Here is a 24,981-nt window from a genome sequence, read left to right as displayed (position 1 = left end):
TCATTAATTACCATCATCCTCATTTCTTCCACAGCAATGCAATCCACAGTGTTATGGGTTGTGAACAGCAGAGTGGTTTTGAAATATTTCTCAAACTGTTTGAGAGAGAGAGAGAGAGAGAGAGAGAGAGGAAGAGTTTCATGTGTGTAACATATAACCCATGTGATTGTATTTTTCCATCACTTGTTAACTTTAGGAAACCCTCATGAGTGGTCTTCTTCAGCACAAAGGCCTCCCCTGACACAGAAGTCAGGAGATGTGGGGACAAAAGGGAGGAAACCAAAGCAGGAATTGGACCGAAAAGCCAAGATCTCTTAGGCCCAAGGAGGCTGAAGAGAGGACTGATGGAAGCGGTTTAAGTCCTTTGGATAAATATTTTCCGAAAAGAAAATATGTATTATTGGCAAGGCCGCTGCTCAGAACATACTGAGATGGTCCATTTCTCAGAAAAGCAATGCAACTGGTCTTTTGGTATATAAAGTATATAATAGGAGAGTGGCTTTAATCTTCAGCTACCATCTAAAGCTCTCATCACATATGACAGAGCAGAACATATACAAGAATGGTCCTACAGTTAGTTCCCAGAGGCCCAGGGTTCCTTTTGCTGTCTTTGAGTTAAGTGAAGATAAAAGAAAGCTTTCTGGGCCGAGTTTCACAGCTGATGCCGCGACATTATTAAACGAGCGTACCCAGAGCACTGGGCTAGAGCTGCGGGTTCTGCCTCCGGACCCCTTACCGATCCACTGTTGTATCCTGGGCCCTTGCCTTTCTTTCTTTCTTCCTCCTAAAATGAAGGGTTTGGACTAGGTGACTTCTTTTAAATTCACAGGATTCCTGTCTCTCTTCACTGCCAGGAAAATGATCACCACAAACTTCCGTCCTCTTTTTGCAACACGATTTTAGTGACCCAGAGACCAGTGCGCTTTACAAGTGGGGAAAAGTCATCATTTTTCTACTTCTGACAAACACCTAATAAAGAATGGTCATATAAATGTATGAATTAAGATGGCGAGAGAGAACAGTGAACATAAACAGAAGAAACAAAGAAAAGGATGCTGGCGGTTATGGCAGAGACAAGGAGCCCACGCTGCCCTCCTGGGGGCATGTGTCCCTCCACCCGAGCAAGGACGTGGCTGGATAGCCCCTGGGGCGGAGGATGAAGTGACCGCTGTAGGTTCTGGAACAAGACTGCAGCCTCCCTGGCACCAGCTGGATTCTGTAACATTCGTCTACCATCGCCCCTGCATGCATTTCTAGGCCCCGCAGAGTACTTTCCTCTATCACTCCCCTTATTCCTAGAGTGATACGTCAGATATCACAATCAACGTGACATGCGTTCAGCTTCCCCTCCACATGCTGAGGAATTCAAGGAGTTGAGTTGTGCTGGAGTTGGCAGTCTTGACCTGAAGACGCAGGGAGTAGAATATGAGAACATTCCTCCTCTGTTGCGGGCAAGTCTTGTTCCTAACCTACTACTTTGATTCCAGTACTCTTCTTCCAGACTATCTTTCTGCCTGCTGCCTGGATCCCTGGTCAGGTTCTTCTGGCTGCGTATCTAATAAACTCCTGGCTGTGAGAACAGCAGCAAATAAAAACTAGTCATACAGGATTCCATGGCACCGAGTGGCAAGCAGTTCAACTGCTCACAGCAAACTTGAAGCTGCTCCGAACGCGCGTCTGAATGCAGCTGCGGGGAAGTGAGCTGGAAAAGCTAGGTGGCTCAAGCCAGCTTTGCTAGGAGCAGAGAGCCCTTGCCGTCTGAGGGTCAAACATCATCCATTACCGCCAACTTTCAGTAACTGCTTCATGCCACGATTTGCTCCGCTTCCTAAGAGTTAGAGGTCAACTGTAATGCACGAAAATGACCTGTCCATCACTATACTCCCCTTTATAGACACAAGGTGACACCATACATTTTCTCAAAACCGTACATAGTGTCAAATCCGACTGTGAATCTGCTGACACCTTGCCTGGCCTATAATACGGAGCCACCGTCTACTAGGGGCCCAGGAGGAGAACACCACCGTCAGAGAGCAAGGCGCTTCTGGGGCGTGCACCCCAGCCATTCTGCTTCCAGCCTGCAAACGCACTGGTCTGGGGATCTCTTCATCCTGCCACACCCATCACCCTTAGATACTGGTTTTCCATTTCACAAACTGTTTTTCTCTTTTATTACTTCGAGTGGATGGCAATCAGACCGTTTTGTTTGACAACAGTTACCTCTACTCCGTCTGACTTAAATGACCCTCTCAGTTTTTATTTCACGAACCGTTTTTTATAGCACTTACAGTGTGCCAGGCATCCTTCCAGGAACATCACCAGTGGTAACTCATTTAATCCTTATAAATCAAGGGCCAATCAAGTATAATTAAGTATAAATAAAACTGGGCATGCTACTTTGGCCCAACAGAGTTACAGGACTTTTTTTTCAAGCTTAATAAAGGTGCCCTTCCCAATGCTCCCTGCCTTGGGACGCTGAATTTAAAGACCAGTGTGGAGAGAGCAGGCACATTTTCAGAGAGACCATGAAACCTCCCCTCCCAAAAGAATAAAAATCCTGACTGTCACTGTTTGCCAGTATCTACTAGAGCAGGACACATGCTATGTACCCAACAGAAATGCGCCATATATGTACAAAAATCATGCACAAGATTAACCATAGCAGCGCTGTTCTTAGCACCCCCACACTGAAAACAAGCCCCAAGGTTGATCAGCAATCAAATGGGTAGATCGATTGTGGTAGATCCATACAATGGACTGTTCTATGGCAACAGGAAACAACGAGCTACCGATACATCCGACAGCACGGATGAATCACACGAACGTGACGCCGAGTGAAGGACACAGACACAATGGAATACACAGTCTGTGATTCCATTTATACGAAGTTCCAGGACGGAGAAAGTTCATCTATGCTGACAGATGTTACAACACTGGTTGTCTATGAAGGGATGGGGATTGCCTGCAAAGGAGCACAAAAGAGCTCTCTGAGGGAATAGACATGTTCTCCTTTGTGATAGGGGTGCTGTTTACAGTGTATGTCCATTTATCAAAATTCATCGAATTGTATACTGAAGATCTATGCATTTCACTGCGTGTACATTTTGCTTCACGATAAGAAAGAGATGTGACGGCGTGTGTACTATGAGACTCCTGAAGCCATGGGCTCCCGAGCACACACGCTGTCTTGCAGATGCTGCCAGTGGCAAACCCACAACGTGTAGCTGAATCCAGCTGCTGAAGCCAAGCCTAGACTCTGAGAAACCAGACCCAAGAGTCCTCTCACTCAGGTCAACTCCTACGCTCACTTTATTCATTCCCTGTGGATGATGTTGGCCACAGAAGGTTGATGAGGAGGTGCCAGAACTCTCTGGCTCTCAGGCTAAGTTTGAATACCACCCCCCTTCAGAGTTTTTGCTTTATGATTCAGTATGACCAATTCCTGACCCCAGCAGAAGGCAGATCCAGCAGTAAGTTTATCTGGGCATGGCTCTCACCATATTTACCTAATGGTGCTCCCCTTCCTGTATCTTATCTGAGGAAGAAGGGAGACTGCAGGACTAAAACATTCAGGCATCTGGGATATTGTGAGGTTCAACCTGGCCAACTCCTAGTTATCCTACAAACCCACAGTAGCAAAGTTTGAATGAGCACATGACTGCCCAGGTAGAGACTACATTTCCCAGCTGCCTTTCTGGCTACATGGGGTCATGTGACTACATACTTACCAATGGAATCTGAGTAGCAGTGTCGCTGTGCTAATTCTACTTGCTTTAAAGGAAATTGTCCTGAGCTTCCAGTCTTTCCCCCTTTACATAGACTGGAATACAGAGTAGTAGTGACCAAGCTTCAACTAGAAGAGGATAACATTTCTGCAGATTCCAGAACTACAAAATAGTCAGAAACCAGGTTCCTGGACAACTCTCAGAGCAGTGTTAAGCCACTTGTCTGGCCCACTCACTGCTACGCTGCTAGGTGAAAGAGAAATTTCCATCTTACTTAAATCATTGCATTCAGGGTCTCTTTGTTACAGCATCTTAACTAATACCCTCAGCCAGAAGGAAGCCACTATGAGCTTCTGAGGCTCATACTCTCCAGGCAGGAATTTCCAAGTCTCACAAACTCCACGTAGCCCAGTCATTTGTACTCCGAAGTTCAGATTACACTAGTCAACGAAGACAACACCCTCTTCTCCTGGCCTAAAACAGTCATCCAGCTGCTTAAACCAGTGCCCCACAGTCCGCAAGATACTATCAACCCCTTATTCATGTATATGAGGTCCTTTCGAGACACAGTCCCAGTCTCCACACTTAGCCTCAGGGCACACGTCTGCTTCCCATGCATCCCGTACTGTAGTCGCCCCGGATGTTTCCTGAAGGCCCGCTGCACACAAAGGACACTAAGTTTTTAGTGTGAAAGGAACGGCCTTTTCACCACTCCCATCCCACACTCTCTTCTGCATGTGAGGTAATTCTTAGTATGAATTCCAAACCCAGCCCCAAAGACCCCAGGGAAGCTTCTTTAAGAGCCCCAAGTGGGATGACTTCCTCCCTCTGCTAGGCTTCCACAGCATTTGGGGCAAGTCCTCATCGAGGCATTTATCACTCTGAGCTCTAGGGCTTTAGTTACACGTCTGACCTCACGGCTGGAATATATGTTCCAAAGACAGAATCCCTGATCACCAAGACCAGATGCCTTGCCCATTTTCATAACCTTGGCATTTAGCACCCTATCTGGCTCAGACTCAGTGAGGGTTGAATGAAAGAAGAATTTAACAGGCAGCATGTTTCAAAATTTTATATGTCCACTCTCACTCTTACCTGTTCAGTGCAAATGCGTAGTGGAATTTGACATTCTGCTGGTCGGCCAGGGCGCAGGTCGGCAGCGTCTCCAGGGCCTCCACCAGCTTCACCATGGCGTCATAGTCCTGTCGGCAAGAGGTTCCAAGGTGAGAAAGACATGAGACAGACGGCTCTTCACAGGTTCTTCTGAATGGTATCAACCTAAGACTGCCTCAGCATTTAAATACAAGTCTTTCCCTACAGACAGCATTTAGTAAAGTTACTTACAGCCTATAACACAACAGGAGTAAGATTTAAAAAAAAAAAAACCTAAAATGAATGAGAGAGAAGGTAGACCAAGAATCCCAGCTATCAAAGGCCACAAAGGGATCAAGGGGATGAGGCTAAATCCAAAGGCAACAAAAGCAAGCGAGTCCAGCAGCCCGCAGAAAGCTGCCACGCAGTGAGTGCAGGAGAGCCAACAGCACGAGCGGAGCTGTGGGTTAAAATGAGCGAGATATAAACACACACGAAATCTTATAGTCACTTAGCACAGGAAGAGAGCAAACATGCCAGGTCCTTCCCGTTTTGCCAGAAATAACTGAATTCATCTAAACCAGGGTTTCTCCACCTTGACACTACTGACCTTTTGGGGCTGGATCATTCTTGCTGTGGGGGCCGGCCCGGGCATTCTGGGAGGTTAAGCGGCACTCGGACCTGGACAGTAGCCTGGACAGTAGCACTTCCCCCTTACCCCTGAGCTGTGAAACAAGGTCTCCGGACACTGCCACATGTCCTCTGGTTGAGAACCAGAGTTCTAAACTGCATAATCACCCAGGGAAAAATTGCTACTGTGTTCGTCTCAGCTGGGTCCCCTCTGAGCAGTGCCATCTGCTACCCTTTCAGCCAGGCTTGCAATCAGGGTGACTGGCCAACTCCCCGCCAGCCAGCCACAGTTCAGTGAGGAGGACTGCCCACTGAAAGCCCACACCCATTCTGTGGCTCTGCACCTTGATGCTGCTGCTTGAGAACAGGTGGCAGTGTATTCCAAGAAGCTTCTGGCTTACCTTTGAGCCCGAGAGTCCTACCAATGGAAGGTTACAAAAAGAAGAGGCAGAAGGAAGCCAGCAGCTCAATGGAAGACAGACTTTAAAAAAAGGTCATTTGCATTCTCTTGTCCTCTGGGCCATCATTTCATCATTGTCAAAATCCCTAATAGCATCTGCTCTTACAGTCAATTAGATACATCTGTTTATCACCAGGGCGCACGTCCCTCCGCAGTTGACTCTTCTTTGTTCAGGTCATAACGGGGTGCCTCTCTCAATTTGATTTAAAGACTTGTTGTCAACAACCTCCAATATGGCTTTGTAGAATTCTGCATGGAAGGCACACTGTCTTGTGTTCCCCCCAAAGGGAACCAAGTCAAGACATCCTTATAAATGGCTTGACAGCATGTAACTTGGAGGGAGGAAACGCTCCATTTCCTTCATGGTACCGCATCCCATAAACCGTGTCTCAAGCACTCCTCATGAGGCTCTGATGCCTGTTTTAGAGTAAACATCTGCATTCCCTGGGTCCTGGGTGTGCCTCTGCTACTCCTACTCTCGCTGTCACTGATGGGCGGTGGTCAGTAAAGAAGAAAGTGACAAAGACCTACAGAAAGTAGCACAGCAGAGGAGTAAAGAGCAAGGACAATGTTGCCTCAGTTGAATCTTGACGTTGTTAACTGCTGTGTGACCTTGGACAACTTACTTAACTTCTCTGTGCCTCATTTGTAAAACGGGGATAATCACAGTATACATCCCATAAGCCTGTGAAGAGGATTAAGTGAATTAAGATTCGCCAAGCGCTTGAAACAATGCCTCGCATAAAGTGCATCTAAACTGTTAAATTCTAAGTTCCTTTTATCGAGCAGTACTGTGAACGACGTTCGGCTGGAGTGGCCACCTGATGTGACAAAGCTTCCAATGTTACCAGCACAACAGACGTGCTAGGGGACCTAAGACCTAGCCACATAACTCTTTTGCCTATAAACCAGTTAGCTAACCGTCCACCGGGTAGGAGAGTGCTTCACGCGAGGAATGAAGTCCTCAGGCCGAGGAAGCGCTCCCCACGCGCTAGCCTCCAGGAAGGGGGCTCGTACCTGGATGTCACGGTAGGACAGTAGCAAATTAACGATGATGTCTGAGGTCAGAACTTCGGTGTTGTCCAAGCGAAGTCTGATCCGAGCCAGCTCCCGAGCCAGTTCATCGCCCTGGTATTTCTCTCGGGCTCTCCGGATGTCGTTCAACAAGGTTTCTTTGTAGTAAGTGCTGGAGAGGGAAACAGGAAAACCTCCAGTCTGTTTCCTTCGGCAGCTCTAACCACCTTGGTGCTCATAGCTACAACACAGCTGGACACATGGGGGCCTCTCTCAGCCCCGAGCCTCCCCGCACCAGCAGAGACAGGAGACAGGTCCTACTTGCTAGTCGCCTTTTGTAGCAACTAACTACTCAACATCAACAAATTCAGTTCATTAGGACCTTGGAAATATTTTCAAAGGTGACCCTGTCAGTATTTGGAGGACTCACAGGACTTGCTACTCAGCCCCCATATCCCCTCTGGGATTTTCCAACACAGAGGGAGCAAGAGATTACCTTACTCGAACCGTGTATTTCCCCCACTATTAACACATTATCACAAAGCCAAATACAAGTCCCCAAGCCACGAAACACAGTATCATGAGAACGTCTTTAATGTCAATCTATCAGGTATCCCCACCTCGAAATCACAAAGCTTTTTCCAGTTGGCCAAGAGCCAGAAACTGGGCCTGTCCATGAACAATCCGAGAAGCTGTGCCTGGAAGCTTATGGACAACCTTTGTCTTTCACTCCTGCTCCCCTGGTCATTTTCGACTGCCAGAATGCTTTTCCAACGTAAAACAGAACTTCCTTCCGGGGATCATGTAGATAATAAGAGGGATGTATAAAAACATCGAAAGCAGCTCAAATCCACACTGGAGTCTCTTATCGTAGCCTCTCAGAGAACCAATGCTAGTATCTGGCACTTGGTTTAAAACCTTCACAAATCATCTAATTTGATATACAGAGGCCAACTTACAATGACCGTAGATTGGTTTAAATATGTCGTCTACTTTCCAAGTAATGTTTGAATGGAGACTGGGCACTGCCAAGCAGTAATCTACAAACAACCGGTTAAGGAGTGAGAGGACTTTGCTGTAGAGAGAAAAACTAGGCTCTTCATGAAAAAAAAGGAGTAGGCTCGTCATGATTTCAGGGCTGTGGAATTGAGCCCCACATCGGGCTCTGCACTCAGTGGAGAGTCTGCTTAAGATTCTCTCTCTCCCTCTGCCTCTCTCACCTGTACTTTCTCTCTCTAAAATAAATAAACCTTTAAAAAAAGGAGCAGGCTCAAGGGGCGCCTGGGTGGCACAGCGGTTAAGCGTCTGCCTTCGGCTCAGGGTGTGATCCCGGCGTTCTGGGATCGAGCCCCGCATCAGGCTCCTCCACTGGGAGCCTGCTTCTTCCTCTCCCACTCCCCCTGCTTGTGTTCCCTCTCTCGCTGGCTGACTCTGTCAAATAAATAAAATCTTTAAAAAAAGGAGCACGTTCAATTTAACAGTCTTCAGAGAATGACAAATACATAAGAACGAATGTTACTTACTTTTAATAATTTTACAACTATGCCAAGTAAATGTGAATACAGCACGCAGCCTGCACCCATGCTCATAAGAGGACTTCAATTAACATTTAAAGAATGAAGTGGTGCCCACAGAAAGCGCTCAGACATAAAATTATCGTGTGTTGCTTTAATTTTTTATTTTCTTGTTTGTCTATTGCTTATCATCCCAATGAGCAAATTAACAGATTCCACCAGTGTTTAAAATTCTGTCATCCATCTTAGGAGTCATTAAGTTGGGTGACAGCCACTGTCCATTTGGTGGCCTATACAGGCATCAAAGATATAAAAGTGTCCTTAGTGTAGCCTGAGAAGTGAAAAGTTACACTTTAGTTTCGTCTTGTTTTCAAGGCTAATTCTGAAAAATAGTTTTAATAAACTAACAAACCTCACAAGAGCTATCACTTGTAAGTAAATAAGCAAAATACTGAATTGAGTATTGGTTGGGGATACCATCTACGTAACACACGTAGCCGTTTCTGCCTGTGGTCATGAGGGAAGATGTTGCTAACCGATGTGAACTTGGAAATGGTTTCAAACCCTTTTTCAGCACAAGGCTACAGGCAGCCTTTACCCATCTATCAGAAGTGACACCTGAGCAAAAAACTCATCTGCCATTCCTCGTACAGATGTTTTAGACCAGAAGCCCCATGTACCTTCTCACTAACCATTCAAGGGGTAGAAGCAGCCAACAGGTATTTCGAGTCCTTTGAAATGACACCAAAACAGGTGCTTTCCTACTGATCTCTCTCTCTCTCTCTCTCTCTCTCTCTCTCTCTCTCCATGAAAAACAGACTTGAGCCCACTTCTTGCAAGGCCTTGCTCAGATGGCAGACTCAAACCAGCGCATTTCCTCATCAGACCTGAAAAGCTAATATTTGAAGAGCTTTCTCCCTAAATGTCACTAAAATGCTCATTGTGCAAGGTCGGACTGTGTCAGGCTTTGCAGCAATGCGCCTCTAAAGGTCCCCCATCTGCTGTCTGCATTGGCATTTGGTCACAAAGACCTGGGTTTCTAGTCTTATTTCCCCATTAAGGTGCACACAAGAAACTCTGAGTCCAAACAGGAGATGACAGGATAGAAAAAGAACAGACTGTTAGCAAGCGTGTACCTCAGACTGACACAACAGTAACACGTCACCGCTGGGGGAGGCACCGTCTGAGCCACAGTGGGACATGTGCGCCTTTCCATTTAAAGCCAGTTCTGCCAGGATTTTCATTTGTTTTGGAAGGACAGATCCTTCTCGTGACGTAACTTACAGGAGTAAATCCTTTAAACTGGCTGTAAGCACAACCATTGGATCCTTGGGTTTAGTGGAGAATTTTGGCCTCCAACTTTTAGAGTAAGAACATTTTAAGGTATGGCTTCTCGAGCACAGAGGCTCAGATAGGTGAGCTGACTTTTCCGAGGCTGCCAAGTGCAAAATCGTCTGACCCAGGACTCAGACCCCAACCTGCCCACCTCTGAATGAGTATTCCCCACCTTCTCTGACAGAAATCTGCAAAGAACACGTCCCGAGACCTCCTGAGGTCAGGATGCCCTGTGGCTTGACTCAACGCAAGAACTTAATGACGGGAGTGAGCTTGCTGAGCCATTTTAACAACCTCAACAGCCACATGGGGTTGGGGGCAGGGGGGACAAAGATCAAGTTCGGAAAGGATCTTAAAACATGGAAATCCCAGGGTTGAAAGAGCATGGAAACAGTGACTTAACGTCCTTATTTTCTGGATGAGGAAATGGCTACACAGAATTATTTATCAAGGTCACAAGGGGATTTGGGGCCAGATACAGGCTCAGCCCTCACCTGCTAAAACTCCACTTCTATTCTCTTTTGGCTACACCTCAATGGCCCAACTTAGTGAGGTAGCAAGGAACAATAATGGATTCCAGAAGAACTTAAAATGGATTGGCTGGGGTTTCCCATTCCCTGGGCATTACAGTCTCCAAAGCGTCTACTGCCTCCATGAACGTGAAGGGAAAATTCTGGCAAAGGTCCCAGGGCTGCTGACGGCGAATGGGAATTACCATGAGGTCACGTGGATGTCCTTGAGGAGGCTACTAAACCGGTCCACCAGGGGCACACACAGCGGACCCAGGATGGCGTCCCAGTTGGGCTGCATGTACTCTGAGGCGCGCCTCTGGGCGTCACTCTCGCAGCAAAAATAATCAGCACACGGTGTCACGATGTACGGGATGAAATAATAATTTCCACTAGATGCCTGGAAAACAGAAACAAAAATGTTTCACAAAGTCATGGACACAGAAGCACAGCTGTGGATTGGGCAGGCGGAAGCTGGCAGGATGGGGAAGGAGAACTGGTCTGTGTAGGTCTCTGAGCTTCTCCGGCAGAGCTTTTAGGGCTTGGAGTCATGGAAGTGACATCATTTCCCTACATGCCCCCCAAATAAGAGTGAGCTTGGACCCAATGATAACCAAGAACTGCAATGGGAAGGCAGATTTTCTTTCTTTCAGCGTAGATGCAAAAGTCCTACTGTTTGGCCATTTAACCACAGGTGAACCATTACAAACTTTGGGGTAAAAACTGTCTTGCAGGGAACAGATACCAATAAATGTGACTAAGCTTAGAGATGTTTTAAACAAGGATGCTAAAGCTTTACAATTTGACTATGAATTATGATCCTTTGCAAAGCATAAACACTACCCCTAAAAAGCACTGAATCGTGCTCAATTTTTTAGCACATTTGAAAGATGAAAATACATCCTTATAGGACATTCTTATATCAATCTTTCGTCTACACTGTCACAAAAAGCAACTAGCTTAAAATTCCAGACTTTTAAACTCCTAGCTCTTCACTTAGTTTTCAAGAATGTTTATCATGCCACAAATAATTCGTCTGATCTTCTCTTTAATTTTTTAAAACTCAGCCAATGGAATTATCTGAGTATTTTAGGTTAATACAGACATAACCTTGGGAAGCACACTTTCTCCAAAAACAAGAAACCAAATAAGGAATATAGCGTCTTCTAAATTAGAAAGAAATTTGGTAATTACAGAAAACACAGTCAGAATGCTACCATCTCAGATCAAACAGAAGCTGTGGGAAAACCTGCACCCCTGGGGAGCTCATTTCAAATACCCACGTGACCTATGTTTTTAAGTTTTCCTTCTGAATGAGATTTGCTTACAGAACAGATGGCATGCTTATTTCCACCTGAACTCCAACTAACTACTTGTCCTGAAACTCTCTCTTTTGTACCTTGTCAGGCATCTCTAAGTCCTACTGAGACATGGTTGTTAGGCCTTAAAATATTTCTTGAAGAAAAAAATTACTCATGCTGCTCCATTCAAACATATTTAGACTGGGTCAGAAAACTTGTTCGGTAAAAAAAAAAACTAGGTGGGAAGGATTTTGGATTTTGTGGGCCTGTCTCTGTTGCAACCACTCAACTCTCCCTATCATAGCATCAAAGCAACTGTAGACAACACATAAACACGTGAGCGGAACTATGTCCCAAAGTTTACTTATGGACACAAATCTGAATTTCGTATTGTCACATGTCCTGAAATACTCTTCATCTTCGGACTTTTCCCCATGATCTAAAAATGTAATAAGCATTCTGAACTGACTGGTCACACAAAAACAGGTGGCAGGCCAGCCATCGCCTTATATTAAGCTCCTTCATGTTCTATGATTCCTGAAAATAGGATTTTCTCAGAATACTTACCCAGAAGAGCAGCTGGAGACCATCCCCATGGGCACCAGATATTGGGGTTAAATCCCTCAAAATACAGATACCAGCGTGTTATAAACAGAAGTGGCAAAAATTCAGATGTGTGGGTGGTAACTGGGGTCAGGGAGAAAACTCTAGGTACTTCTCAGCACTCACTGGGAACTGCTTGCACCAGGGGAACAAAGAAACTTCCCTTCCTGGTAATTATCTTCATATCCTCAAAGACAGACTCACACTGTCCAACAAAGTAAGGTTTGGGTAGGTTAGACAAATTTCTCCCTCATTTATAAAGAAAGCCACGTTACTGAAGTAAATTAAATGCCTTTTATGCAATCAGAAGGTTAAACTGCTTCTTCTTCCACTGGCAATTGGCTGAGTTTATGGTAAAAGCCTTCTGACTGCAGACAGAGGAAGGAAAGGACTGTGTGCATCAGTGAGGTCTAGAAGGTAAAATATCTGTGCAGAAGCAGAGTTTTTTTTTTTTTTCCAAAAAGTTAGAGCTAGACCTGGGGGGTAGGGTGAGAAGCTCCTCAGATTATCTCCCTAGAAAAACAGTCCTAACTGGCAAAGAAAAAAAATTTTTTTAACATTTTAAGTCTCTATGAATTGTCCGAAGAGCATACAGCAAGCAGAGAAACATTTATTCAAGAAAATCAACTCATCTTGGTAAGAACAGCGACACTCTAGCATTGGATAACCTGCTCTCCCCTATCCTCCAGCCCCGAGCAACAGAAACGCTACCCTGGGTGGGGACAGGCAAGAAGAAGGGGCTCCCTCTTACCCTACAACCTCTAGTCTAGGATGACGGTTTCTCCTGGGCAAGGCCAGGCCACCAGCATTGTCATTCACTATGGCCTGGGCCGGAGCAGCTCTGTTCCAGGCAAGTGTGGTCAAGAGGACCAGAGGGCGCCTGGGTGGCTTAGTCGGTGAAGCATCTGCCTTCAGCTCAGGTCATGATCCCGGGGTCCTGGGATCGAGCCCTGTGTCGGGAGTCCTGCGTTAGGCTCCCTGCTCAGTGGGGAGTCTGCTTCTTCCCCTCCCTCTGCCTGTTGTTCCCCCTTCTTGTGCTCTCTCTCTCAAATAAATAAAATCTTGGGAAAAAAAATAAAATGTCCACTTTTCAACAAAAAAGAAACAAACATGCCAAGGAACAGGCCTGTGTGATCCATGCATAGGAAAAACAGTGGGTGCCAGCAGCTGCCTTTGGAAGGCCCCAGATACTGGACTTAGGAGACAAAGACTGGACAGCAGCTATTATAAAGACGCTCCAAGAACTAGAGGACACCCGAAATGCTGAAAGAATTGAAAGTATGATGATGTCTCATCGAATAGAAAATATCAATGAAGAGACAGAAGTCACAAAAAAGGAGCAAACAGAATTTCTGGTGTTCAAAAGTACAATAACCAAAATTAAAAATTCACTGAAGGGACCCAACAGGAAATCTGCGTGGAAGAAAGAACCAGCCAACTTGCACACAGACCAACAGTCTATGCAATCTAAGGAACAGAGAGAAGAAAGAAGAAAAAGGAGCAGAACCTCAGAGAAATCCAGGACACCATCCAGCGCACCAACATACATGTCACATTATGGGAGTCCCAGAAGGACAGGAGAGAAAGGAGCAGAAAGATATCCAAAGAAATAATTCCTGAAAACTTCCTAAATGTGATTAAATGGATCTACATAGCAAAGAAATTTAATGAACTTCCCACTGGATAAACTCAGAGATCCATACCCAGATATACCACAGCCAACATTTTCAAATCTTGAAGGCAGCAAAAGAAAAATGTCTTAGCGCGTACAAGGGAACTCCAATTAAATCAACATCTGACTTTTTTTCTGGAATTAATGAAGCCAGAAGGCGGCACAATGACATACTCAAAGGGACGAAAGACAAAATAAGTCAGCCAGAATCTTCTTTCTAGCAAAACTAGATTTTCAAAATGAAGGTGAAATGAAGATATTTTCAGATCAACAACCACGGAGCTAATTTGTTCCTAGGAGACCCGTCTTACAAAAACTACTAAAGCAAGTTCTTCAGGCTGAAGGCGAGTGACCCCAGACACTAATTCTAATTGACTTGATACAAACGAATATGCCAGCAAAGGAACAGATGATGGGATTGCCAATCTCTTCTTTCTTCTCCTAACTGATTTAAAAGGCAACTGCGTAAAACGACGTATGTAATCCTATGTCGGGGACTGTAACATACAGAAATGGGATTTATTGACACTAACAGCACAAAAGATGCAGGCGGCAACAAGGCGGTACTGGCCCAAGGAAACCACACCATTTGTTACCCGGAATCCACAGAAACCAACAAAAAGAACCGGAAGTGGTTAACAGAAACGGTAATATAACAAATTCTATCAATTTATACTTGTTTCTTTTCTTCTCTTGGCTTAAAAGACAGAACATTATACAGAGTAACAATTCTGACAAAAAGATTTCCCGACGTTACAACTAAATAACCCTGCAGGTCCGAGAATCCCACCTCTTTGGATACAAATATTACAGGTCTTAAAACTCTTTCCAAAACGAACACTTCTGCTGAAATCTTGTTGATAGTCTTTCTTCAGCAAGCCCATTCCTTCCAAATAGCGCAAAAGTCAACTCTGTCCCCATCCTACTCGAGCCCTCAATAATAGGTGTGAAAAAATAAGACCTTGACAAATACAAGCTGGGTGCCCTGTTCCAGCTTCGGGCTCCAGTGGGCAGAGCGAGAGCAGCAGAGGCTCGTGAAGACCTGCCCGAGCCAGGAGGGGACCTGATCCTTTGGGCAAACGTTCAGCCACAGTTAGAGAAAAATGAGGAGAAAGAGAGGGAATACGTGACCTCTGCGAACAACTGAGCGAGTTGAATGAACAGGACTGAGGAGACAGCAGGAATCTGGAGCCTTGGCAAAGTAAAAATACTCCCTTTGAGAAAATCTCTCATGAAGTGTATAAAAGTTCAAGAAATTTTACAGAAAGCAATTGGGACTAATGGCTACATTTACAAAAGCAATTCATAAACTTCCAAATGAAAGCACAGGCTTTTGAGTGCAGTTCTTTTGTTCTTATAAAGAAGAAGAATAGGCCCAAACATCTTCAAATGATGGGGCACATTCAGACTTTTGTTGGTGAGGAGACCAGAAATTAAAAAGAAAAACATTGATTAGCATAACACATGTCCAATAGCGAACCAAGCTTGTATATTTGTAATTGTTACATTTATAAATGGAAACATCTCAAGAATCCAGCTTATTAAAACACATTCAACAAAGGCAGCTTAGTTTCCTACATAAAGGGGCATTAGAACCAGTATGCTAGGCCCATTAATATGTAAACCTTATTCCAAACACTCTTCAAGTATCTCCAAAAGGAAGATTCCGAGACAGTGAAGTGAGGTCAGAGAGCAGGGTAAAAGCCGCTGGTCTCAGACCCTGTGAGGTTAGGGAGTGGAGGAATCCGTCCTCCAAAGTCTCTAGTTGCTAACTTAGTGATGGAGATTTCTCGAACTACTGCCCTGTACAGATTCACCACCATGAACAGATTATCCTATAGCACCACTACGTTAAGGAATAAGTGCTTTCTGAAAAGCTCTCATTGTAAAAGTTGGATTATACAGTCTGCAATGCCGTAATTGTTCCCCTCTGCCATTCACTCCTTTTATAAGTTTCTATTTCATTTTTTTAAAAAAGATTTTATTTATTTATTTGACAGAGAGAGACAGCCAGTGAGAGGGGGAACACAAGCAGGGGGAGTGGGAGAGGAAGAAGCAGGCTCCCAGCGGAAGAGCCTGATGTGGGGCTCGATCCCAGAACGCCGGGATCATACCCTGAGCTGAAGGCAGACGCTTAACGACTGAGCCACCCAGGCGCCCCTGTAAGTTTCTATTTCAGTTCCAGGTAGTCATCATACAGGGTTAGTTTCACATGTATGATCTAGTGAAATTCAACACTTCCACAGTCAAACGCCTTAACTTTTAATGCTTGCCTAGTACACCATGTGGTGAATATTTATCGTGTACTTAACCATTCTCCTATTATTTAACCTTGTTCTGAGAAGTTTCTTCCTGTACATGGAGACGAACATCTTTGCGTCTTTACACTGTGGTCTTTTCCCAAGAGGAGCTTCCCAAGAATGAAATGACTAGAGTCAGGTTAAGGTTCTGGGTATGTGCTGCTGTCACCAAGGATGGAGTAATTTCTGCTCCCACCCGTAGTGCATGGAGGCAACTCCATTTCATCCTCATCTCACCAGAGCTGGGTAGTGGGTTGTTTTTTTTCACATTTGCTAAGTTAGGGGAAGACAAAATACCATATTAACACTGAAACAGGAAGTGTCATGTCTGTTCAAGCATAGCAAGACAGTGGAGACCTGGGACAGCCAAGGACTAAACCCCAGCTCCATTCCAAACCAGATGAATGACCCTGGACCACGTACTTATCTATCCAAATCTCAGGGGTCTCACCTAACTTCTTTAGGTGACAGAGACCTAACTGTGACCACGGTGCATAGCGGGCATGCAGTAAGTATTAGCTGTGCTCAATAGTTCTAGACTGGACCAGGAGTTCTGAACCTGGAGTCTAGTATTCCTTGGGAGCCTGTGAACTTGAATGAGAAACAAATCATATCTTTGTCACCATTTACTTTTAACTGAAATGTAATGTTGCCTTCCATTAGGAATGTAGGTAACACATCTTAGTTTTAGCAGGATCTGGGCCTTTGTCACTAATAGAAGCCATAGAATTTTTCATATCACATTATACTTCCTGCAGAGAGATCCCAAAATAACTTTTATACCCATTATTACTCCAAAATTATGACAGTTTTCAGGCCTGTTTGATCTAATTACTTGAGACATTAATAAAGCAGCACATAGATTACAACTTTATTTTTATTTTTTGAAGAGTTTATTTGACAGGGAGAGGGAGAGGGAGAGAGAGAGAGAGAGAGAGAGAGAGAAAGAGCGAGGGGCAGAGGCAGAGGGAGAAGAAGATTCCCTGCCGAGAAGGGAGCCCGATGCGGGGCTCGATCCCAAGACCCTGGGATTGTGACCTGAGCAGAAGGAGGATGCTTAACCGACCGAGGCACCCAGGCGCCCCCATAGATTACAACTTTAAAAAAATATTTTCATAGCTATGTTTCAGTATAATTGGTCTCCTTTGTAATCCTTTGTATATTTAAGCAAGCATTTTAAGCTGTATTCTGAGAAGGGATCCATAGGCTCCTCCAGACTGACAAAGGGATCCCAGAGCCCTCCAAAATCTAACAGCCCCTGCGCTGGACTCCCAGAAGCTGTTTCACATAGAACACCCCACCCGCAGCCCTAAAACAGGAGTTTCTCCAGTGCGCTTCACATATAAAGACTTCCACAAAAACAGCAGGATTCCCATCCACAAACAGCAGCCTGGATTCTCCAGAACAGCCCAGGGAAGCAGAGCATACTGGGTTCTTAACCTCACTGTCCGCGGGTTTCAGTAATGGTCACTAACCAAGGACACCCAGAACCTTCCCCTCCACTGGCTCCTCTGCAGGTACTCTAGGCAAGAGGGCCAGGACACAGACACACGTGAAGGGGACTCATTAGCCTGCTCCTATTCTTATTTACGGCCAGCAGCAGGTGGCAAAGGTGGTCAATAGCAGCACAGTGTTTATAAATCAACTCTTTGGAGCAAATACAATGTGTAAAAACTTATCGCAACAGACTTCACAGTGAGACTTTCAGCTCCACCTCCTAGAGAATGTATGTTTTTTTAATCACGACACTAACATTTAATCAGTCAACAAATGACCTAATCAGAAGTGGGGGAGGGGATCTAAGGCAGATGAAAAGTGGTTAAACACTCCCCAGATAAAATGATTTCTGAGCACTTAGGGAAGAAGGCATACCTTGAATGCTGACACGACGTCATATATTAGAGCTCGAATCTCGTTGCCCTTCAACAGATGACTGGATTAAGAAGTTGTGGTCCATATATACAATGGAATATTACTCAGCTATCAGAAAGAACGAGTTCTCAACATTTGCTACAACATGGACGGCACTGGAGAAGATAATGCTAAGTGAAATAAGTCAAGCAGAGAAAGACAACTATCATATGATTTCTCTCATCTATGGAACATAAGAACTAGGATGATCGGTACGGGAAGAAAGGGATAAAGAAAGGGGGGGTAATCAGAAGGGGGAATGAAACATGAGAGACTATGGACTATGAGAAACAAACTGAGGGCTACAGAGGGGAGGGGGGTGGGGGAATGGGATAGACCGGTGATGGGTAGTAAGGAGGGCACATATTGCATGGTGCACTGGGTGTTATACGCAACTAATGAATCATCGAGCCTTACATCGGAAACCGGGGATGTACTGTATGGTGACTAACATAATAAAATAAAAAATTAAAAAAAAAAAAGAGCTTGAATCTCGTAACGTAAAAGGGCTGCAAGTGCTTAGTGAAAATGGAAACCAGAAAAGCACAGAAAAGCGTTCCCAAGAAAATTTACAGAGTGAATGAACATGGGACAGTAATTTTTTAAAAAAAATTATTTAACATGACCACACGTGAAAAGGTCAATTCATTAAGAAAGAAAAACCAAGTCAGGTGCTGCTCTGAGAAAGCATCACAGGGTTTTAAGCCCTAACAGATACGATTTGTTTTTTAATAGATACAATTCTTTGTCTAGTCAGTTACAGGAGAATTTTTTAAATCACTACACATGCACATCAGGGAAATGCAGGGTTTTGTTTTGTTTGAGATCATTGCAAACAGCATTCTATTGCTGCTTTTCTATATTTATTTGGGCAGGATAGGAACAAATATACAGAAGCCGAATAACAATTTCAACCGGATTGTCAGGCTGTTGTGCCACTTAAAAAGGTAATTGAAGATTTCCCTGCTGGAAACATGCCAAGCAGCACCAACCCAGCTACTTCAATAGCTCCTCTGCTTTGTTCCAACAACTGAATGACTATCATAAAGTCCGAGAATTATTGCAGATCTGGCATAAGTCTCAGTAATCACCTGATTCATCATCTCATTTTACACAGGAGGAAACCAAGACCCAGAAAGCTTAACCAAATGGCCCACAGAGGACCGCAGAGCCAGACAAACCTCAGGGCCTTCCCCCACCTCCCCAGGATTCTTGTCAGTAACTGCCATTCCGGCTCAATTCTCAAAGATCCTTCAATAAAGCAAGCTGGGATACACAAAAGAAAATACCCAACACAAACAGACGGGCCAATGGTGAATTTTATGCTATGTGCATTGTCTCTGAGGTTAAAGAAAATAAATGGATATCATCAGACACAAAGACTTACTCAGTTGGTAGGCAGAATTAGAGATTTCTGTTTTGGTTCTGACATTGGCCCTGTGAAATGTGACATCGCTCCTGTGATATTCAAGAGGAACAGGCTCAAGTTTTGTGGTTTGCACTTCCAGAACACTCCAATCAGAAAGATAACACCAGACTACACGCATGTAGGCAGAAAAAAAGACATCAATCAAGACTAGAGAAAAGAGAATCTAAGATGAGGTAGAAATACTAAAAAATAGCTACACGGACGAAATAAATACTCAAAGGACAGAGATTTTTACATAAGTCAATTCTATGTGTAAACTAAAATTCTGCCCCTCTACTAGGAGATGTAGCCTTGTTTGAAATTCATTCTTCACTACTAAAAGTGGTAGGAATTCTGATCTGAACTTAGAAAACCCAAAGGATATCTAAAGGAGAAAAGAAATTTAATTGTCCTTTTACCAAAGTGTCCCTGAGCAATCTACATTTTCTTTCACAGTTGTGGATCCCAAGCCACAGCTAACTGAAGAAGGGAGGCAAGCGGGAAAGACCCAGAGAAATTCTGTTCTCTTAAAACTCAAGTCCTCAATGTGCTCGTGAGCCAGGCAAAAAGCCTTCCAATATTGTAGAAAATGCACCCAGTATTGCCCAGGTCTGTTTCTCAAAGAATTTCTAATTTACAGAGATAACTATTTTAATGAGAACAATGAATTTCCCTTAAATCTCACTGGTTTTCCAGGAAAGAAAAACAACCACCTAGTCCAGAGGTCAAGAACCAGATTAGTTTTTTAATAAGGTGCTTTTTAATAATGTGATCCTAGCTTGGATATTTACCTTTGCTTTTTAAAAGCCAACTGTGAGCTCTGGCTTTAGGACATGACAAATGAAAATGAGGTCTAGTGTACTTTTAACAATTCCTTCCCTAAGTACTGGGTGGAATGGCTCGTCTTCTCCTAGTAATTTTCCTGGGCGACGCGGCAGGTGCATGAACCCGCGTTTCCTGTCAGGGGAGGCTATGTATAGCTTCCAGGTATTGACCCACCAGTTCAAAGGAAAAAGTAATTTCTGTGCCTCTCAGCCTAGAGACACAGTCCTCAATCTTGGGGTACATAGGATTTATAAATATCTCAAATAAAATGACTGTAGCGTGGTGGGTGCTCAGGCACACACAGAGAGCACCCCCACTTCAGGGAAGGATGTGCCGCCCCTGCTGCGAGCCCCCGCCATCCGGAACCGTGGCAGAGGGTACCTCACCCAAAGTCGCACACTTCCCAGTGAGGGCTGGAGGCAGGAGTATAAAGGCCTGGACATCTCATCCCAACTCAGAACAACTCAGAAAGCCCGTTCAAATGCCAGAGCCCTCCATGGCCATCCCTGAGCCTGCTTCCCAGCTTCATTTCCCTCTGACTGGTGCTGCTTCTTTCCCTCCTCTTCCTCAGTCTGGATCCCAAGGGCCTGCTGCATACCTCTCCTGCACACTCAACTCAGTCTCAGAGCCTACGTCCAGGGGGAACCAACCTGCCAAATAGACCATAACATTGAAGGTATGATTATTTTTTTGCAAAGGAAAATTAAAACAGTTAAAGAATACCTATGGACTATGTACACTAATAACAAACTACCAGGAAGTTCCAAGGTTTAATAGATAAAGTCTTCTCTCCGGGTTGGCTACATTTTCACTCCTGTTCCCATAAAGGCTCAACCTTGACCTTTCAGCATATAAACAGGTTTTCGGAAGTGATAAAATGCAGAAAATGACTATCTTTGGTATCTGTAAAGCAGAAGGAAATAGCATAAGGATGAAAATAGATGAAAAGAAGACAGAAAAGAAGTAATTGTTATGGAACTTGGATCAAAAGCTGCATCTCATGGGAGGATGGGGGAAATAGGGGCTGGGGATGAATCCAGTGATGAGCACTGAGCAAGGCCTAGAACTGCTGAATCGCTGTACTCTACACCTGAAGCCGAAACAATACTAGGTTAACTACACTGGAATCAAAACTTAATAAAAAATGAATTATGAAGTACAGCGTGTTAGGTGCAAAACATTTTTATGAAAGATATTTTAAAAAATATCTATCCTGGGGCGCCTGGCTGGCTCAGTCAGTAGAGCATAGGACTTTTGATCTTAGGGTCGTGAGTTTAAGCCCCATGTTGGGTGTAGGGCTTCCTTTAAATAAATAAACTTAAAGAAGATCTATCCTGAAAAGGAAATTAAGAAAAAGATTTTATTTACAAGAGCAACCAAATGAATAAAATATCAGGAATAAATTTAACCAAGAAGGTGAAAACCCTGTACACTGAACACTATAAAACAATGCTGAAATAAATTAAAGAGGACCTAAAGAAACAGAAACACATGCTGTGTTCTTGGGTTGGAAGACAACCTTGTTACAATGTCTATACCACACAAGGGGTATACAGATACAATGCAAACTGTATCAAAATTCCAATGGCCTGTTTTGTAACAACGCAAAAGCCAGTTCTCAAATTCATATAGAGTTCCAAGTGGCCCCAGATGGCCAAAACGATGTTGAAAAAGAACAAAGCTGGGGGAACCAGATACCCTAATTTCAAAACTTACTATAAAACTACAGTAATCAATAGGCCGGTGGTGGGTATTAAGGAGGGCACGTATTGCATGGTGCACTGGGTGTTACATGCAAGTAATGAATCATGGAACTTTATATCAAAAACTAGGGATGTACTGTATGGTGACTAACATAATAAAAAATTATTATAAAAAATAAAACTACAGTAATCAAAACGCATGACCCCACAGTAAGAGTAAACATACAGATCAATGGAAGAGAATTTGAAGTCCAGAAGCAAGCCCTTACATTTATGACCAGTTGATTTTGACAAGGGTGCCAAGACAATTCGCCGGAGAACGAAGTCTTTTTAAGAAATGGTGCTGGGACGACTGGATACCCACATGCAGAACAAGGAAGCTGGACCTCGAGCTCACACCAGACCCAAAAACTAACTCCAAATTCATCAGAGAGAAAACTGTAAGAGCTCAAAACTCTAAAACTTTTTTTTTAAATTTTCTCTAAAATGTTTTTTATTTTTTTAATTCCAGTGTGATTAACATACACGTTATATTAGTTTCAAGTGTCCAATATAGTGAACTTTCAAAAAGAAAACATAGGAGTAATTCTTTGTGGCCCTGGGTTAGGCTAAGAGTTCCTAGATACAACATCAAAAGCACTATCCATAAAAGTAGTAATTGATAAAGTCTCTGATAAGGGCTTTGCTTCCAGAATATACAAGGAACTCTTACAACTCCATAATAAGACAAAAAAAAATTAAAAATGAGCTGAAGATTCTTATAAACAGTTCATCGAAGAGACTATGAATGGCTAATAAGCCATGGGAAGGTGCTCAACATCGTTCATCACCAGGGAAACACAACCACAGTGAGACAGCACCTCACGCTCACTTCAGTGGATGTAAAAAGACAGACAATACCAAGTATTGGTGAGGATGTGAAAAAACTACACCTTTGTTGCTGTTGGAAATATAAAAATGCCATAGCCACTCTCGGTATCATCTTGGTAGTTTCTTTGAAAGTTAAACATTTATTTACCCGATGACCCAGCAATCCCACCCCTAGGTATTTTACCCAAGAGGAATGAAGACATATTTCCACACGAAGATCTGTACCTGAACGTTTTAGCGACGTTATTCATAATACCCAAAAAGTGGAAATAATCCAAGTGCCCAGTGACTTTTTTTTATGGCTCACTAGTGTTCTATCATACGGGTATCCCACATTTCATCTGGATAAACTGTGTAGTTATTCAGAGAAACAAAATGTGGCATACCCACTCGATATAACTATCTGGCAGTACGGAAGAACTACGGATACCTGCCACATCATGGACGAGCTTCAGAAACACCATCCTAAGTGAAAGAAAGGAGACACAAAAGATCACAGTATCGTGGTTCCATTTCCACGAAAAATTGTGGAGAGGTACATCTGTAAGACAAAGACTGGTGGTTGCTTAGGGCTGGGGGTGGAACAGGGACTGTCTGCAAACAGGTGTTTTTGTGATAAAAATGCTCTCACACTGGATTGTGGCAAGGGCAGCACAATTCTAACTTACTAAAAATCACTGAATCCTGTGCACACAAGTGAACTTCACGGTATGTAAAGTAGGCCTAAATAAAGCATTAAAAAAAACTCGGAACATGAGAACAAGAGCATCTTCTGAAAAAGAGCTGAGTATAAAAGGTGATACTGTGTTTCCAAAGAGAAGAGCCCAGAATGGCCTGAAGTCTAGAAATTGGCTTCCCATCACTGCTTCAACATCACTGCCAAACAAATGCTTCTAGAAATGGAAGCAAGCATGCCTATCTGTGATGGTTAATTCTGTGTGTCACCTTGACTGGCCATGGGGTATCCAGATTAAACGTTAGTTCTGGGTGTGCTTTAACGGTGTTTCCGAGTGAGATTAGCGTTTGAGTCAGTGGACTGAGCCAAGCAGATTGCCCTTCCCACTATGGGTGGGCATCATCCAACCCACTGAGGCCTGAAGAGAATGAAAGGCAGAGAAAAGAGGAATTTACCCCTTTTGCCCCCTTGGTGCTTGAGCTGGGACAGTCATCTGCTCGGATTTTGGGACTGGGATTTACCCCATTGGCTCCCTTAATTCTCAGGCCTTGGGACTTATGTCTTAATTACACCACCAGCTTTCCTGGGTCTCCAACTTGCAGATGGCAGATGGTGGGACTTCTCAGCCCCCATAATCACCAGAAGAGATTCCCCAGAGTAAGTATCTCCTTCTCCCTTTCCATTTATCTCCTACTGGTTCTGTTTGTCTGGAGAGCCCTAATACACCAGCCTTTTATCAAATGAAGCTAAGTTCAACACACCAATAGGGATAATTCTAGAAATATAAAATGACTCCCTGAAGGCAGAGATCTCAAAGCACCTTGGTTTCCACCTCATTCATAAAGCACTTCAAGCATTTAGCGACACGTTCAGCATGGGGAATTTTATCCATACACCTGATTCCCAGGACTTCGTAATTCACCACCTAGGACTATGCTGTATCACCTTTTTAAAAGCCGTCCAATTATGACAGACCCATAATTTCATCAGATTCTTTCCCAAAACCTCTGGAGTTAGACAATCCAGACCGCTGCTTCCAAGCAGCATTAGCCCAATCCATACTGAAGGGACAAGCGAGCAAATTCTCAGTAAAAGTCACCTGATTTACTGTGACATTCTCTTTTAATGTTTAATCACCATTAGCTGTGAGATGACCATTCTGCTGATCCCAGCCTTTTCTGAGTTTGCCCTATTTCACTGACACCTGGAGCAGTAGTGTCTCCCTACTTTCCAGAAATAGAAATCATTTGAAAATAACCATGAACAATACCTCTCAAGGTTGTTTCCCTTCAACCTTTCCTCTTAGGTGCTTTTCCCCCACCCTTCCAGCCACCTCTGGTCCTTTATTTTGTTCTCTTGAATGCTCTAAATTTTCATACCCCATCAAGCATGACAACCAGCACTGAGCACAGAATTCTAAAGTAATGGCAAAT

At 43.9% G+C, this 24,981-nt stretch overlaps 1 protein-coding gene across 4 annotated transcripts in view; it reads right to left on the bottom strand.

The window, feature by feature from the left end:
- Window positions 1–24,981, bottom strand: part of MAP3K15 (mitogen-activated protein kinase kinase kinase 15) — a 117,306-nt gene that overhangs the window by 67,891 nt on the left and 24,434 nt on the right. For all 4 annotated transcript variants that reach the window (XR_015723277.1, XR_015723276.1, XM_087859575.1 and 1 more), the window contains exons 4-6: window positions 10,486–10,679; window positions 6,925–7,093; window positions 4,821–4,927 (exon numbers count right to left, since the gene is read on the bottom strand). Coding sequence is in view for 2 of the 4 variants with exons in the window: in XM_087859575.1 (XP_087715701.1) it covers window positions 4,821–4,927; window positions 6,925–7,093; window positions 10,486–10,679 (470 nt within the window). In the remaining 2 variants the exon portion in view is untranslated. The remainder of the gene's footprint in view (window positions 1–4,820; window positions 4,928–6,924; window positions 7,094–10,485; window positions 10,680–24,981) is intronic.

This window comes from Ursus americanus, chromosome X (genome assembly GCF_024610735.1).
Source record: "Ursus americanus isolate L20-20 chromosome X, mUrsAme1.1.p, whole genome shotgun sequence".
Taxonomy (NCBI): Eukaryota; Metazoa; Chordata; class Mammalia; order Carnivora; family Ursidae; genus Ursus; species Ursus americanus.
Note: the sequence above shows the minus strand (reverse complement) of the source record. Positions and strands in the feature narration are given on the sequence as shown.